At 41.6% G+C, this 15,266-nt stretch overlaps 1 protein-coding gene across 5 annotated transcripts in view; it reads left to right on the top strand.

Annotated features, from left to right (window-relative positions):
* Positions 1-7,529: 7,529 nt before the first annotated feature.
* Positions 7,530-15,266, top strand: part of GOLM2 (golgi membrane protein 2) — a 122,180-nt gene continuing 114,443 nt past the window's right edge. For all 5 annotated transcript variants that reach the window (XM_036299791.1, XM_036299765.1, XM_036299783.1 and 2 more), the window contains exon 1: positions 7,530-8,171. In XM_036299791.1, the coding sequence (XP_036155684.1) occupies positions 7,845-8,171 (327 nt within the window). In that variant the 5' untranslated portion in view covers positions 7,530-7,844. The remainder of the gene's footprint in view (positions 8,172-15,266) is intronic.

Here is a 15,266-nt window from a genome sequence, read left to right on the forward strand (position 1 = left end):
AAAGGCTTGAACAAAGTGAGCTTCCAATAACACAATGCCATAGTAATGAATTTTTAGAAATTTCATTTAAAAGCATTACTCACTTCATAATATCCTTTTTGATTAAGTACTTTCTCAGTCAACTACTATATTAAGCATATAACTGTGATATGCATATATGCATAACTCAAGGATACAGACAATAGTGCAGTGAAGGCCTGGGGAGGGGGTGGGTGTGGGAAAGAGGGTCAATGGGGTGGGGAGGGGACACCTGTAAAACTTTCAACAATAAAGATAAATTTTAAAAAAATAATATAACTGTGATTGTATGGGTACCTGAGAAATTTGTATTATTGTTATTAATAATAGATGAATGGTAGTGAAAGAAGTAAGTGGAAAAGCATTCTAATATAGAATATCCAAAGGATCAGAGACATAATATAGCTTGGGAAACAGGATATCCTTAGAGCTAGGGACATAAGGAAAAAAATAAGTCTGAAGAAGCTGATAAAGGCTGGGTTACAGTTCTACCAAAAATATGGGCTTAGCCCTAGCTGGCTTGGCTCAGTGGATAGAGCATTGGCCTGCAGACTGAAGGGTCCCAGGTTCGATTCCAGTCAAGGGCACATGCCCAGGTTGTGGGCTCGACCCCCAGTAGGGGGCATGCAGGAGGCAGTCAATCAATGATTCTTTCTAATCATTGATGTTTCTATCTCTCTCTCCCTTTCCCTTTCTCTCTGAAATCAATAAAATATATGTTTTTTAAAATATGGGTTTTTAGGTCTAAGATTGCCAATCGTTTTACTTTAATAATTTCATTTTTAATGTCAAAAACTGTACAGATGCCCATGTGATAATAATTATACTTTTAGTGTCCACTGCTTAAGAAAACATAAAGCCTGTCTGGTGTTGCTCAGTGGTTGAGCATTGGCCCATGAACCAGAAGGTCATGGTTCGATTCCAGGTCAGGGCACATGCTCAGGTTGCAGACTCAATCCCCAGTGGTAGCATGCAGGAGGCAGCCAATCGATGATGATGTCTCTTTCTCATCAATGCTTCTATCTCACTCTCCCTTCCTCTCTCTAAAAAATCAATAAAAATATACTAAAAAAGAGAAAGCACAATAAAAAGATTATGATGAAATCAGCAGTAATTTTAAAATAAAATTTAATTTTATCCACCACAATAGCATCTTAGATATTTTTAAAAAGTAGTGAGATTTTGTAGAAATTACTTATTCAATATATAGACAAAGGTTAGTGAACATATTCATTCATGCCCTCCCCACAAACTGAGAACCACTGCTATTTGCCTGTTCTAAGCACTGTACATGTATTAACGCATTTAATTCACACAACAGCCATATGAAATAGCCATTATTGGTATTCCCACTTGTGGCAGTTTTTAAAAATATATGTTTTTTATTTATTTCAGAGATGAAGGGAGAGGGAGATAAAAACATCAATGATGCTAATTCAAGCATGCCATAAATGCAAGAAGTTTCTTCAAAAGGTTGATGGAACTTGGGGCGTATTCAGCAAGGCTGAATATCTACATATTACCTGCTGCTGGAATAGCTAAAAGCATTTCCCCAAACCTGAAAAGTCTGCCTGCTGCCAGACAGCTGAGGGTATTTCCCCAAACCTGAAAATCTACATGTTATTGTCTGCTACTGGGATAGCCGAGGGCAGTTCCCGCCTGCCCTGCCGCCATCCGGGTCTGCTACCTGCGACCTGGGGCAGGCATCCCGTGTGTGACCTGACCCGGGGCGGCCGGGTGGGGCAGCAGCAATCTGCCGGCGGCCTGCCTGGGCGTCTGGTGTGCGACCCGACCCGGAGCGGCCGGGTAGGGCAGCGAAAGCTTGAAGGTGGCTCCGGCCAGAGCAAAGGCCTGGGTCCCGGGTGCCAAAGGAAAACCAGTGCTGGCAGCCAGGGGAAGGGAAGGCCTATTGCACAAATCTTTTCGTGCAACAGGCCTCTAGTCTATATAATAAAGAGGTAATATGCAAATTGGTCCTAACGACATCACAGTAATGACCAATTTTCATATTGACAGACCAGCAGGAGGCTGTGCACACAGCAGGGCGACTTTCTGTGCTTGGCCCCGACTCCCCGGGAGGGTTGGGACCCCTCGTTTCGGAGCCAGGGGCAGGTGTGGAAACCTGGGGCTTCACCAGGGCCCCGCCTGCCCCTGCACCCCTGCACCCCCCTCAGTGGGAGTCACATCCCTGTGGGGGAGGGGAGTGGTCAGTCTGGTGTGGGATTGGACTTAAACTGGCAGTTGAACATCCCCTGAGAGCTCCTGGTTTGGAGAGGGTGCAGGTTGGGCTGAGGGACCCCTGCCCCTGCCTGTGCACAAATTTTGTTCACCGGGCCTCTAGTATTGTAATAACTATGTATGATGCCAGGTGGGTACTGGAAATATTGGGGAGGAATACTTTGTAAAGTATATGGTTGTCTAACCACTATGCTATCCTGCACCTGAAACTAATACAAAATAATACTGAATATAAATTGTAATTGAAAAATAAAATAAATTTAAAAGAAGAATGTCATGTCTGGATGAAGATAAGGTCCATTCTGTAGGGTTGACAGAGCTGTGAGCTGGAAGGAGCTAGATGGTCCGTTTCTGGATTTTTTTATGTGAGAGAAAAGAAAATCCTATCTTTATTTTTTACCCCGTTATATGGAGTCAAACTTAATCCTAATGGATATGCCATTTTGGAAATGAGAAAATTAGGATACTAAAGTTAAGCACTTGGCCTGATGTTATAAAATTAATAAGAGGCAGAGACTTTTAACTCACCCACTCCAAAGCTCACATTACCCCTACAGTATGTTGTCTCTTACTGTACAGCTGAGGAAATGTGCATTCTCTTCACCAGTATTGGTTGTAGGCTGCCACATGGAGGAGGCTTTCCCTTCACAAGGTAGCCCTCTAATGAGAATTCTGAATGGGGCTGATGGCTGAGGGCTATCTGCTGGAGGAATAAGTCCTTCCTTCCTGAAAGGAGATCTGAGTGGCACATCATAGCACCCACCTCCTATACATGACATCAGACCTCCTCCTGTGCCTGTGGCCAAATTACTAGTTGAGCATAGCTTTCTTTCTCACTTATCCAGAGACACTTTCTTAATCTTTTTAAATGCAGCAATCCAGGCACTGTTACTAACTAACTGAAGTTGGCACACAGCCTACTAACCCTTTCCCTTTAGCTATCTAAAACCTGGTTGATGTGAGGGTAGAAAGGCCTCGACCCTTCTGACTCAGGGAAACTCTGGAATTGGGTGAGGCTTTCACTGAGACTGTGTAGCAGTCCAACATCTCCCTCTGTCCATTCTGTTTTCCTCCTTTCTCTTCCCATCGGAGAGTGGTGACCCAAGAACACCCCCTAAAAACCTTCTATCACTAATCTCCATCTCAGAGTCTGTTTCCTGGGGAACGTAACCTGCAACACCATGTCTTTATTCACTCATTAAGGAAGGTAATACATCTCAACATAAAGAAAACTCAGTTGTAGCTAAAATTCGTTTTGGTCTACCCAACACTCTGTTTCTTGATATCCGACTGCCCATTGGCTACAAAGGCATCTCCTATGCTGTGCAATCATAATACCTCACCTCTCATGGCTGTAAGTGGTGTGCACTTGATTAGGCTTGGACAACCAGATTCCTCCCCTGGTAATTTTTGTACCGATAGCTAGAAGACAGACCTCCCTTGCTTCTCAGATCATAGACTGGCAGGATACGATCCTGGGGATGCGGGGGCCATATTTCCTGTCTACAAGGAAAAGGACCACCCAAAGTAGGACAGAATAAAGCCAAGCAGAGGGCAGAAACAGAAAGAATCAGTCCTGAAAGCCTTGAGTCCCCTATGGGCACCCCAGTGCCTGCTGCTCTTCCAATAAACTATCCTAGTATCCTTTTAATATATACATTTTAAATTAAATATTTTATTTTTTGCTTAAACCAATTTAGGTTGGGTTTATTTTCATTTGCAATGGAAAGAACATGCCTACACATCTGTGTGTTTTATATTTCTATGATCTGCCACCTTATCTAACCTAGTCTTACCCAATGTCTTACCCAAAGATAGCCCTCTTACCAATTAGAAAATAATCCCTCCTCTGCTCACCTCTAGCACATCAAATTTTTTATGAGTAGTATATTCCAAATAGTATTTTGAACTTGAGAAAGGGTCAGGTTTATACAAGAGAAATAAATGACATGATTTCTGCCTTTGAAGAAAACTCCATCTAGCTTTGGCTGGTGTGGCTCAGTTGGTTGAGCCCTCATCTCATGCACCAGGAGGCTGCTGGTTTGATTCCCAGTTAGGGCACATGCCCAGGCTTTAGGCTCAGTCCCCAGTGGGAGGCATGTAGGAGGCAGCCGATTGATGTTTCTCTCCCCCCACCCCCTGCTTCCTCTCTCTCTCTCTCTCTCTCTCTCTCTCTAAAAAAATAAAAAACATATTTTAAAAAAGAAAGAAAACTCCATCTAAATAGAAAAATTCCTATGATTGATTCAACCATACTTGCCATTCTATAATAGATGCTTACTTCTCAATTAAATCTTAAAATATTATTTCTCTATAACTATATTGCCTTTCTAGTTATAAGAATATATTTATGTCTATACTTGATAACCTAAAAGATATCCCCCAAAATAGGAACTGACTTTTAAAAAAATAATTTTACTTTAGAATAGTTTTAGAAATACAGAGAAATTGTGAAAACAGTTCAGAATTCCCATGTATCCCACATCCCAGTCTCCCCCATTATCAACATCCTATATTAGCATGGTACATTTATGATAATCAATTAACCAATAGTGATACATTATTATTAACTAAAGTCTATATTTTATTCAAATTATATTCCTATTTTATCAGGTTTCCTTAGTTTTTACCTAATGATCCTTTTCTGTTCTAGGATTTTATCTAGAATACCACATTACATTTATTAATTATGGCCTTTACCTTTCTTTTGGCTGTGAAACGTTTTCAGATTTTCCTTGTGTATGATGACCTTGATGGTTTGTAGTATCACTGTCAACGTATTTTGTAGAATAGCCCTTAATTGGGATTTGTCTGATGTTTCTCTCATGATTAGACTAGGGTTATGAGTTTTGGGAAGGAAGACAGAATGCTACCTTCATCGCATCATTTGAAAGGTACATAATAACTACATGATTTCCGTTGTTGTTAACCTTAATCACCTTGCTTTAGGAGTTGCCTTTTACTTCAATTTGTTTAATGCCTAATCCTGAACCATTTATAAGAAAGCATTTATACACTGTCTTGATAGTATCTGGATTGGGCTCATTAGTAGGAGGATTGGCTCGAAGAGATAACCAGTAAAATAGGAAAAAAAATGTTCCCACTTAGGAGACATATGACTTTGTGTAAATTACTTCCACATCTGTAAATTGGAGTAATGGCACCAAATAGTTCTTTGAAGCATCTGATGAAAATAATGTATGTAAATGTTTTCTTTATTATCCTTTCACACGTCAGAATCCTATATAAAAATGCAAACACTTTTTTTTTTCAAATTATAAGATTAAGTTTATTTAGAAAGTTACAGACGTACTAGAAAGGCCCTTGGAGCTTAGGAGAAAGGCAGAGGTAATGCACCTGGGGGGAAGGTGAGGGGGAAGAGAACAGCGCTTTTGTGCTCACTAGAGGGAGAATGGGCCAAAAATGCAAACACTTTTGGAAAGAGTTACATCTTAAGCAGTTAACATCACTTTATAGATTAATTTTCAACAGCTGGCTAAGCAAAGCAAGGTCAATATGAAGCTGAGGAAAGGGTAGATGGGAAGGCTCATTATATTCAATGATTTCCCATTTCTGCCTTGCTCCCTTTTGCCAAAGTTGGCTTGTCATTGAAGACTGAATGGGATTTCTTAGATCTTATGAAACCAGAGCAAAGGGATCAAGTTTGATATGAATTAAATATTAATAATTTTGATTTTTTTGTTTTTCTGTATCTATGAGATGGAAGTTAGCATGCTTTGAAGGTGCAATAATTCATCCAGGCTATTCTAGGACCATTAGGCAAATATTATTATTATTTTAATCTTTATTGTTAAAAGCATTACATATGTCCCCTTTTACCCCCCATTGTCCTCTCCCAGCCTGCCCCCGCCCTGCCCCCCCCCATTGTCTGTGTCTATTGGTTTTGCTTATATGCATATAAGTTCTTTGATTGATCTCTTACCACCACCACCACCCTTGCCCCACCGCCCCTCTGCCCGTCTCCCCTCTGAGGTTTGACGGTCTGTTCGATGATTCTATGTCTCTACAAGTACCTTTATTTTTTAAATGGATAGGAATCATAAAATACTCAAAGATGATGTCTTGCGCAAAATCATACCACTCTGATTTGAATGAAAATATCAAAGTGCTTGCGTTCTGGAGGTTCTTAATTTCTGGAAGTTTGCAATGGAAAGAAATTGCCTACACATCTGTATTTTATATTTTTAACCTAAGGTTTGAAAAATAAGGCAACTCCATCTTCTCCTTAAACAGGAATAGAGCCAATAGCTTTTTAAATTTTTATGCAAGGGCAAAAGAAATATGCCGACAAACGAGGTGCGGGCTTTCTCTGCATCAACATAATTAACGCTGAACATAGAGCAACTTAGCTTGGTGTAACGCAAAGAGCAATGGTAGAGACCACTGATCTGGATTTAACTCTATCTTAAACAAGACGTGGGACGCTGAGAAAGTTCCTGGAACGCTTCTGTGTCTTGGATTTCTCATCTGTAAAATTGTGCGGTTGACAGGGCAATACGAAACCAGGCACGCAAAAACATTTTGTAGGAGAGCTGTTGTTTCTCCTTTAGAATGTGTTGGCTGTCAGTAACACCATTAGTTATCATTCATCGAGGGCAGCTTCTGGACTCTCTATTGGGAAGCTCAGTTGGAAGCAAAAGCAGCAGTTGAAGAACAGAAGCCCACACATTCTTAAGTTCTTTCCGTTCGTGAAAGCAGTAACCTTGGAAACCGGGCTGGCACCATCCCTTTCAGTCATAAAGCTTAGCGTTTCCTGCTTTTCTCCGTAATGTTTGGGGTACCGCTATTTCACTGTCTTTTTGTTTTGTGTTCTCTCCATATCGTTAACACAAAGGAGAAGATTTCCTTCTACTGAAGCAAGTTCCAAACCTTCCTAGTCGCCCCTTCTGTCCGTAGCTCTCCCACCCTCTTCCCTGCGTCGCAGTCGCGGCCCCAAAAGTCCTCGAAGACCGACGCTCCCCGGAGGGGCACTCCCGAGACCCCGGGGAAAGGGAATGGAGCAGGTAGAAGCTGAAGGGGCTCCGATTCAGGTCCAAGAGCCGAGCCAAACCGCCAAAATTAACCCCGACACTCTCCCTACAGACATAGCCCTCGCGAGAGACGACCGCAAGGGGCGAGAGAAGCCCACTTTCTCGCGAGAAGAGGGGGCGTCGGCGGAAACTAGGAAATTGGACCCCTAGGCGACCGACACCGCCGGTGGGCGGGGCCAGCGTCAAATCCACCCCCTTCCGGCTCCTTTCCCCGCCCCCTAGGCTGAGGTGTGGGGCCGGAGGTGCGGGCAGTTAGGTTCTGTAGGTTCCTCTCCGCGGGCGTAGGGTGGTGTTCGAAGCCTCCAGAACGCGTCCCGGCAGGATTTGAGGAGAGGGGGCGGGGAGGGGCTGGCGGCCCCGCCCCCTTCTCCGGCTCGCGGGCGGGCGAGCGCGCTGGACCGCCCGCTCCCTCTCCCGGCCCTGGGGCCGCGTCCCCTAGGCAACTCCGCTGCCTCGGCCTGAGCTTCTGCCGGCAGGTGTCGGCGGCGAGGCCCCCCCTCCCCACCACCACCACCAGGCACAGCCCGGTTCGTCCCCATGGTGGGCTTCGGGGCCAACCGGCGGGCCGGCCGCCTGCCCTCCTTCGTGCTGGTGGTGCTGCTGGTGGTGATCGCGATCCTCGCCTTCAACTACTGGAGCATCTCCTCCCGCCACGTCCTGCTTCAGGAGGAGGTGGCCGAGCTGCAGGGCCAGGTCCAGCGCACCGAGGTGGCCCGCGGGCGCCTGGAGAAGCGCAATTCAGACCTCCTGCTTTTGGTGGACTCGCACAAGAAGCAGATGGACCAGAAGGAGGCCGACTACGGCCGCCTCAGCAGCCGGCTGCAGGCCAGAGAGGGCCTGGGGAAGAGATGCGAGGATGACAAGGTAAGGACGAGTCCGCGCCGCTCAGCCCCCGTCGTTTCGGCTCCGAGGTGGGGGTGCCAGCCCAGGAGCGGCTGCCTCCTGCCTTCCAGGATCGCAGCCCCGGAAGCTCCCCTTTTACCGCCTACAGCCCTGCTTCTGCCGGACTTTTACTGGTTTAATCACGGCCACGTTCTCCAGCCCCTGCCCGAGGAAACTGTAAGTTCTGGTTCTCAGAGTGGCCTGCGTGCGGGTGCCGCCTTTTCTCCAGGCTCAGCTGCTGAGCTGGCAGTAGTAATCATCTGGCCTGTGTGGCCGCCTGACGTTCACAGATTCACAAATGCGGAGGCTGCCAGATTTGGTGTGGGTGTTGTTGCCTTCGCCTTATTCCGTGCACACTGATCAATATTCATTAATTTATTTAAAGAATGGGGCCTCCTCTAACTCTACTTAGGGTAGTCACCATATATTTCTTAAGCCAGTATGACTTTTTATAAATTTCGATAGGACAATGTATGAAGTAGTTAAAGAATCAAATGTTAGCTGTCCTCTTTGTGATCAAAATGTTATGATAGGCTCTGACACGATATATGCACCACATTTGTGACTTGGACATAATTAATCCAAAGTTAGGTACTTAATTTGAATCATTAATGAAATTAACCCAAAAGGTAGAATTTAAAAAATTTCCTATGCAACAGAACCTTATGTCAGTGTTTTCATTGTTTTTGAAAGGATTAAAAGTGAAATTTTGTATGCTTAAGTAGCTACTGTGGTTGGTGTTTTATGAAGATGGAAAGTCATACAGAGTTTAAATTTAAGAAGTTTAAAGCTGGACTGTAACTAGACCTGCTCCTAAACAGTCTTTGTTCTCATTAGCATATTGGAACTACATATTAATTTATGACTTATGCAACTTCTGTTGGTGTGGCAGAGTTGTAAAAATTTCTGGGTGGGATAAGTAGATGCTTTTCTTTCTGTACACTTCTTTGGCAATCTTCACATTGGTTGTGTGTATTCCTATTATAATTACAAGATTTTATTGTGTATATCAAAATCACTTATAGTAAATTGTTATAAGTTAAAATCTCCATGAGCTCCCAACTTCTTTATTGTCACCAGCTTCTACCTTCATAAAGATTGAGGCCCTTAGGTAAGTGCTTTTCTATAACCCCCTCCTCTTCACCACAACATAGACATCCTCTGAGAAGAGCAAGACATCAGCAAATTTACACACATACTACACTCTGAGCTCTAAAGACAAAATTCTCTTGGGTGGAGTAGGCAGAAATCTATGAAATTTTGAAATATTTATTTATTTAATATATTTTTACTGATTTCACAGAGGAAGGGAGAGGGAGAGAGACATAGAAACATCAATGATGAGAGAGAGTCATTGATCAGCTGCCTCCTGCACACCCAACACTGGGGATAGAGCCACAACCTGGGCATGTGCCCTGACTTGGAATCTAACCATGACCTCCTGGTTCAGAGGTAGACGCTCAATCACTGAGCCACGCTAGCTGGCTGATAAATAAGATCTTCGGACTCGGATTGGTTAGGTATTACTATTAAAGTTTTTATCTCCAATCTGAAAGGAAAGATAAGTCTTTTCTAGTAATTTATACTCTGGATTCCATTTCTTCTATCTACTGGACTGTAATGATCAGTTTAGTAGGTTTTCACTTTTACCTTCAAACAAATATAGGTATCCTGTTCTAAAAATTTTTTTATTCCCCTATTTACTTCCTTCTCCCAATGAACCAATTTCTTTTTTTATTTTCTCTGCTAAACTCCAATTTTTAGTGGTCTGTAAATGTTTCAACTTCTTATTTCATCCCCATCCTAATCTTGTTTTATTCTGTCAGCCATCCTTCTTTCCTCCCCTTTTCTGAAGCCATTCACTTGAAGGTCTTCCTAGTCAAATCCAAAAATCATTTTTATTTTCAATCTATTTAATTTCTCAGTAATTTGGTCCTGTTGATTATCTTTAGCTTCTTGGAAACTATCTCCCTTCTTGCTTCTATAACATTGAACTCTCCAGATTTGCCTCCTACCTTCTTTGTTATATTCTTTGCTGGATTATTTTTTCCCCCTCCAACCACCTAATAATGGACTCTATTCATGGGCCTTGCTGTCTCTTTGGAGCAGCATTTCTAAAAGTGGTGTTTAATAGAGCACTGTCCTAGGAATTGTTAATAGGTGATCAGGAGGAAAAAAAGGAAAACCTCCCTTTTTTGGAGGGAAATGTTAAATAGTATAAGTGGTATATACTCTCCCTGGAGTTCATAATTGTTACATGCTGTTGACTCAGCTCTGACTCCTGGTGACCCTGTGAATGAGTGATGTCCACAATGCCCTGTCCTCAACAGCAACAGCCCTGCTTAGCTCCTGTGGACTCATGCCCATGACTTCTTTTTTGGAGTCAATTTTCCTCAAACCTTACTTTCAGAGTGGCTGCATCACTCACTGCATCAAATCAGAATTCCAGCTACCTTTGTCTCCCATTATCTCCTGATCCAAACTTTGTTCCAAACTTGTTATTTTGCTTACTTTTGTCTCCGTACCTGCTTTTCTGTGTCAGTTAATTCCTTTGTTCCTGCCATTTGACTTGTAGCCTCTTGCCTCTTTTCTGTGTCTTACTACCAAGAGATTGTACCAATCTTTAGTTTCTGATCTGTGTCCACCATGAAGTCCTTGGGACTTCTAACTGGAGCGTGCTTTTGTTCTTCATTTTTCACTAATAGGTTCTTATGTGCTAACCTTGTCTTCTCAACCCAATTTTAAGTTCCTTGAGGAAGGAGCATTATTTAAGTTTTTTTCCTATGTGTTCTTAATAGTCCTTAGTGATGATGTAGTGTTATGGGTTACTGAGTTAGGATGGGCCCTAGTCCAATGTCTTGAGTCCTTATTAAGAAAACGTGGACACTGATACACAAAGACACACAGGGAAGAAGGCCATATGAAGATGGAGGCCTTGATTGGAGTGATGTATCTATAAGCCAAGGGATTGCCAGCAACTCTTACAAGCCAAGAAAGAGGCAAGGAAGGGTCCCCCTCTAGAGACTTCAAGAGAGAGCGAGCATAGCCCTACAGATAACATAATTTTGGACTTGAGCCTCCAAAATTGTGAGACAATAAATTTCAGTTGTGTTTTTTTGTTGTTGTTGTTTTAATATATTTTATTGATTTTAGAGAGGAAGGGAGAGAGAGATAAGAAACATCAATGAGAGAGAATCATTGATTGGCTGCCTCCTGCACGCCCCCTACTGGGAATCGAGGCTGCCACCTGGGCATGTGCCCTTGATTGGAATCAAACCCGGGACCCTTCAGTCCACAGGCTCTGAGCCAAACCAGCTAGGGCAATTTCAGTTGTTTTAAGGCACCAAATTAGTTTTGGCAACCCTAGGAAACTATACAAGATTCAGTAGAAACTGCAGCAGACTTTCTTATTTTTTGTGGAAAGTGATTCTAAAATGTATAAGAAAATATAAATAACCTAGTATAGCCAAATTTACAAAAAAAACAAAGTTAGAGGCCTTATACTCCCAAATTTTAAGACTTAATGTAAAGATGTGGTAATCAAGACAGTGTAGTATTGATAGAAAAAATAGACATATAAATTGCTGGAGAATAGAATGTAGAAATAGACCCATACATATATGGTCTACCGATTTTTGTAAAGGTGCCAAAGCAGTTTAATAGGGAAAGTCCTTCTCTCTCTCTCTCTCTCTCTCTCTCTCTCTCTCTCTCTCTCTCTCTCTCTCTCTCTCCCCCTCCCTCTCTCTCTCTCTCTCTGGTGCTAAGCATTTTATTTTATTTTTAAAATTATTTTTTATTTAAACTTTTAATTGTTGACACTACTGCAAATATCCCTCATCCTACCCCCCTACCCCCTTTGCCACTTCCACCCAGCCCCCAGCTCCTGCTCCCTTGGCCCTCACCACACTTGTCTGTGTCGATGGGCTATGCATGTATGTTCTTTTTCTTTTCTTTTCTTTTTTATTTTATATTTATTGATTTCAGAGAGGAAGGGAGAGGGAGAGATAGAAACATCAATGATGAGAGAGAATCACTGATTGGCTGCCTCTTGCACGCCCCCCACTGGGGATCGAGCACACCACCCAGCATGTGCCCTTGGCCAGAATCAAACCTGGGACCCTTCAGTCCGCAGGCCAACGCTCTATCCATTGAGCCAAATCGGCTAGGGGCCTATATGTTCTTTAACTAATCCCTTCACCTACCTTTATCCAGTCCTCCTCTCTGACATTTGTCAGTCTATTCCATGTATCCATGCCTATGGCTCTATTTTGTTCATCAGTTTATTTTGTTCATTAGATTCCTCATATTAATAAAATCATATGGTATGTCTTTCTCTGACTGGCTTATTTTGCTTAGCATAATAATCTCCAGGTCCATCCATGCTGTCACAAAGTGTAAGAGATCCATCCTTCTTTTTTAATAGCTGAGTATATTCCATTGTGTAAGTATACCATAGCTTTTTTATCCATTCATCTACTGATGAGCACTTGGGCTGTTTCCAGATCTTGGCTATTGTACATAACACTGCTATGAACATAGGGGTGCATATATTTTTTTCTAATTGGTGTTTCGAGATTCTTAAGATATATACAGTAGGTCCTCGGGTTACGTTGGAAATCTGTTCCTATAGCGCCACGTAATGCGATTTTTGCCGTAAGTCGGACCCACCTAATAACCACCTATGTCGCTCACATGGAGCACATACACAGCAGTAATGAAGTGAAACAGTAAAAACAATTTAAACGAAAGATAACAATTCCTGACCTTTACTTGTAGTAAATAAATAATAAAAAACATAAAGCATACATGTACATATGTCGAAATGATGGAACTTTTTTTATAAATAAATGGGAGATGGCGACATAACCACGAAACAACGTACGTCGAGTCCAACGTAACCCAAGGACTGTCTGTTAGCCAGAATTGGGATTGCTGGATCAAAAGGCACTTCCATTTTGAGGAAACTCCATATTGTTTTTCATAGTAGCTGCACCAGTCTGCATTCCAACCCCGAGTACAGGATGGTTCCCTTTTCTCCACTTCCTCACTAGCATTTGTTTGTTGATTTATTGATCGTAGTCATTCTGACAGGTGTGAGGTAATACCTCATTGTAGTTTTAATTTGCGTCTCCCTAGTGATTAGTGACCTTGAGCATTTTTTCATACATGAATTGGTCATCTGTATGTCTTCTTTGGAGAAGTGTCTATTCAAGTCCTTTGACCAATTTTTAATTGGATTGTCTGCCTTCCTGGTGTTGAGGTGTATGAGTTCTTCATATATTTGGGGATTAACCACTTATTAGGTGAATCATTGGCGAATATGCTCTCCCATACAGTGAAATCTCTTTTCATTTTGTTGATGGTTTCTTTTGCTGTGTAGTAGCTTTTTAGTTTGATGTAGTCCCATATGTTTATTTTTTCCTGTTTCCCTTGCTCTCAGAGATATGTCAGCAAAAATATTGCTCCAAGAGATATCTGAGATTTTATTGCCTATGTTTTCTTCTAAGATTTTTATGGTTTCATGACTTACATTTAAGTCTTTTATCCATTTTGAGTTTATTTTTGTGTATGGTGTAAGTTAGTGTTTTAGTTTTTCACATGTACCTGTCCAATTTTCCCAACCCCATTTATTAATTTTATTATTTTTTAAAAATATATATTTATTGATTTTAGAGAGGAAGGGAGAGGGAGAGAGAGAGAGATAGAAACATCAATGATGAGAAAAAAATCATGATCGGCTGCCTTCTGCATACCCCACACTGGGGATTGAGCCTACAACCTAGGCATGTGCTCTGACTGGGAATCAAACCGTGACCTCCAGGTTCATAGGTCAGTGCTCAACTACTGAGCCACGCCAGATAGGCCCCACACCATTTATTGAAGAGACTGTCTTTACTCCATTAGATGCTCTTGCCTCCTTTGTGAAATATTAATTGACCATAAAGGTGTAGGTTGATTTCTGGGCTCTCTGTTTGTTCCATTGATCTATATGTCTGTTCTTGTGCCAGAACCTGGCTGTTTTAATTACAATGGCTTTATGGTATAGTTTGATATACAGTATTGTGATCCCTCCAACTTTGTTCTTCTTTGTCAAGGTTGCTGAGATTCTTCTGGGTCTTTTTTATTTCCATATAAACTTTTGGGGTTTTTTTTTAGATCTGTGAAATAGGCCATTGATATTTTAATAGAAGCTGTGTTAAGTCTATAGATTGTTTTGGGTAGAATGAACATTTTTATGATGTTAATTCTTCCAATCCATTAATATGGCATATGCTTTCACTTGTTTGCATCTTCCTCTATTTCTTTTTTCAATGTCCTATCGTTTTCCTAGTACAGATCTTTTACCTCCTGGTTAAGTTTATTCCTAGGTACCTTATTTATTTATTTATTTATTTATTTATTTATTTGCAATAGAAAATGGGATTGCTTTCTTAGGTTCTCTTTCTGAGAGTTTGTTATTTGTGTATAAAAATGCCACCGAATTCTGAGTACTAATTTTGTATCCTACTACTTCGCCGTATTCATTTATTAGATCTAGCAGTGTTTTTGGTGGAGTCTTTAGGGTTTTCTGTGTACAATATCATGTCATCTGCAAATGACAGTTTTATTTTCTCCTTTCCAATATGGGTGCCTTTTATTTTGTCTTCTTGTCTGATCGCTTGTCTTTCAGCATTATGTTGAATAAGAGCGGTGAAAGCAGACATTCCTGTCTTGTTCCTGATCTTAAGGGAAAAACTAAAAGTGCCCATTGAATATGATGTTAGCTGAGGTTTTTTTAAATATGACTTTTATTATGTTGAGGTATGATTCCTCTATTCCCACCTTGGTGAGAGTTTTTATCATAAGTGGGTGCTGGATTTTGTCAAATGCTTTTTCTGCATCTGTTGATATGATCATGTGATTTTTGTCTTTCACTTTGCTTATGTGCTGTTATCACATTTATTGATTTGCGGATATTGTACCAGCCTTGCATCCCCAGAATAAATCCCACTTGGTAATGGTGTATGAATTTTTAAATGTATTGATGGATCTAGTTTGCTAATATTTTGTTAAGGATTTTATCATCTATGTTCATCA

The sequence above is a fragment of the Myotis myotis genome, unplaced genomic scaffold (assembly GCF_014108235.1).
Source record: "Myotis myotis isolate mMyoMyo1 unplaced genomic scaffold, mMyoMyo1.p scaffold_m19_p_1, whole genome shotgun sequence".
In the NCBI taxonomy this organism is placed as follows: domain Eukaryota; kingdom Metazoa; phylum Chordata; class Mammalia; order Chiroptera; family Vespertilionidae; genus Myotis; species Myotis myotis.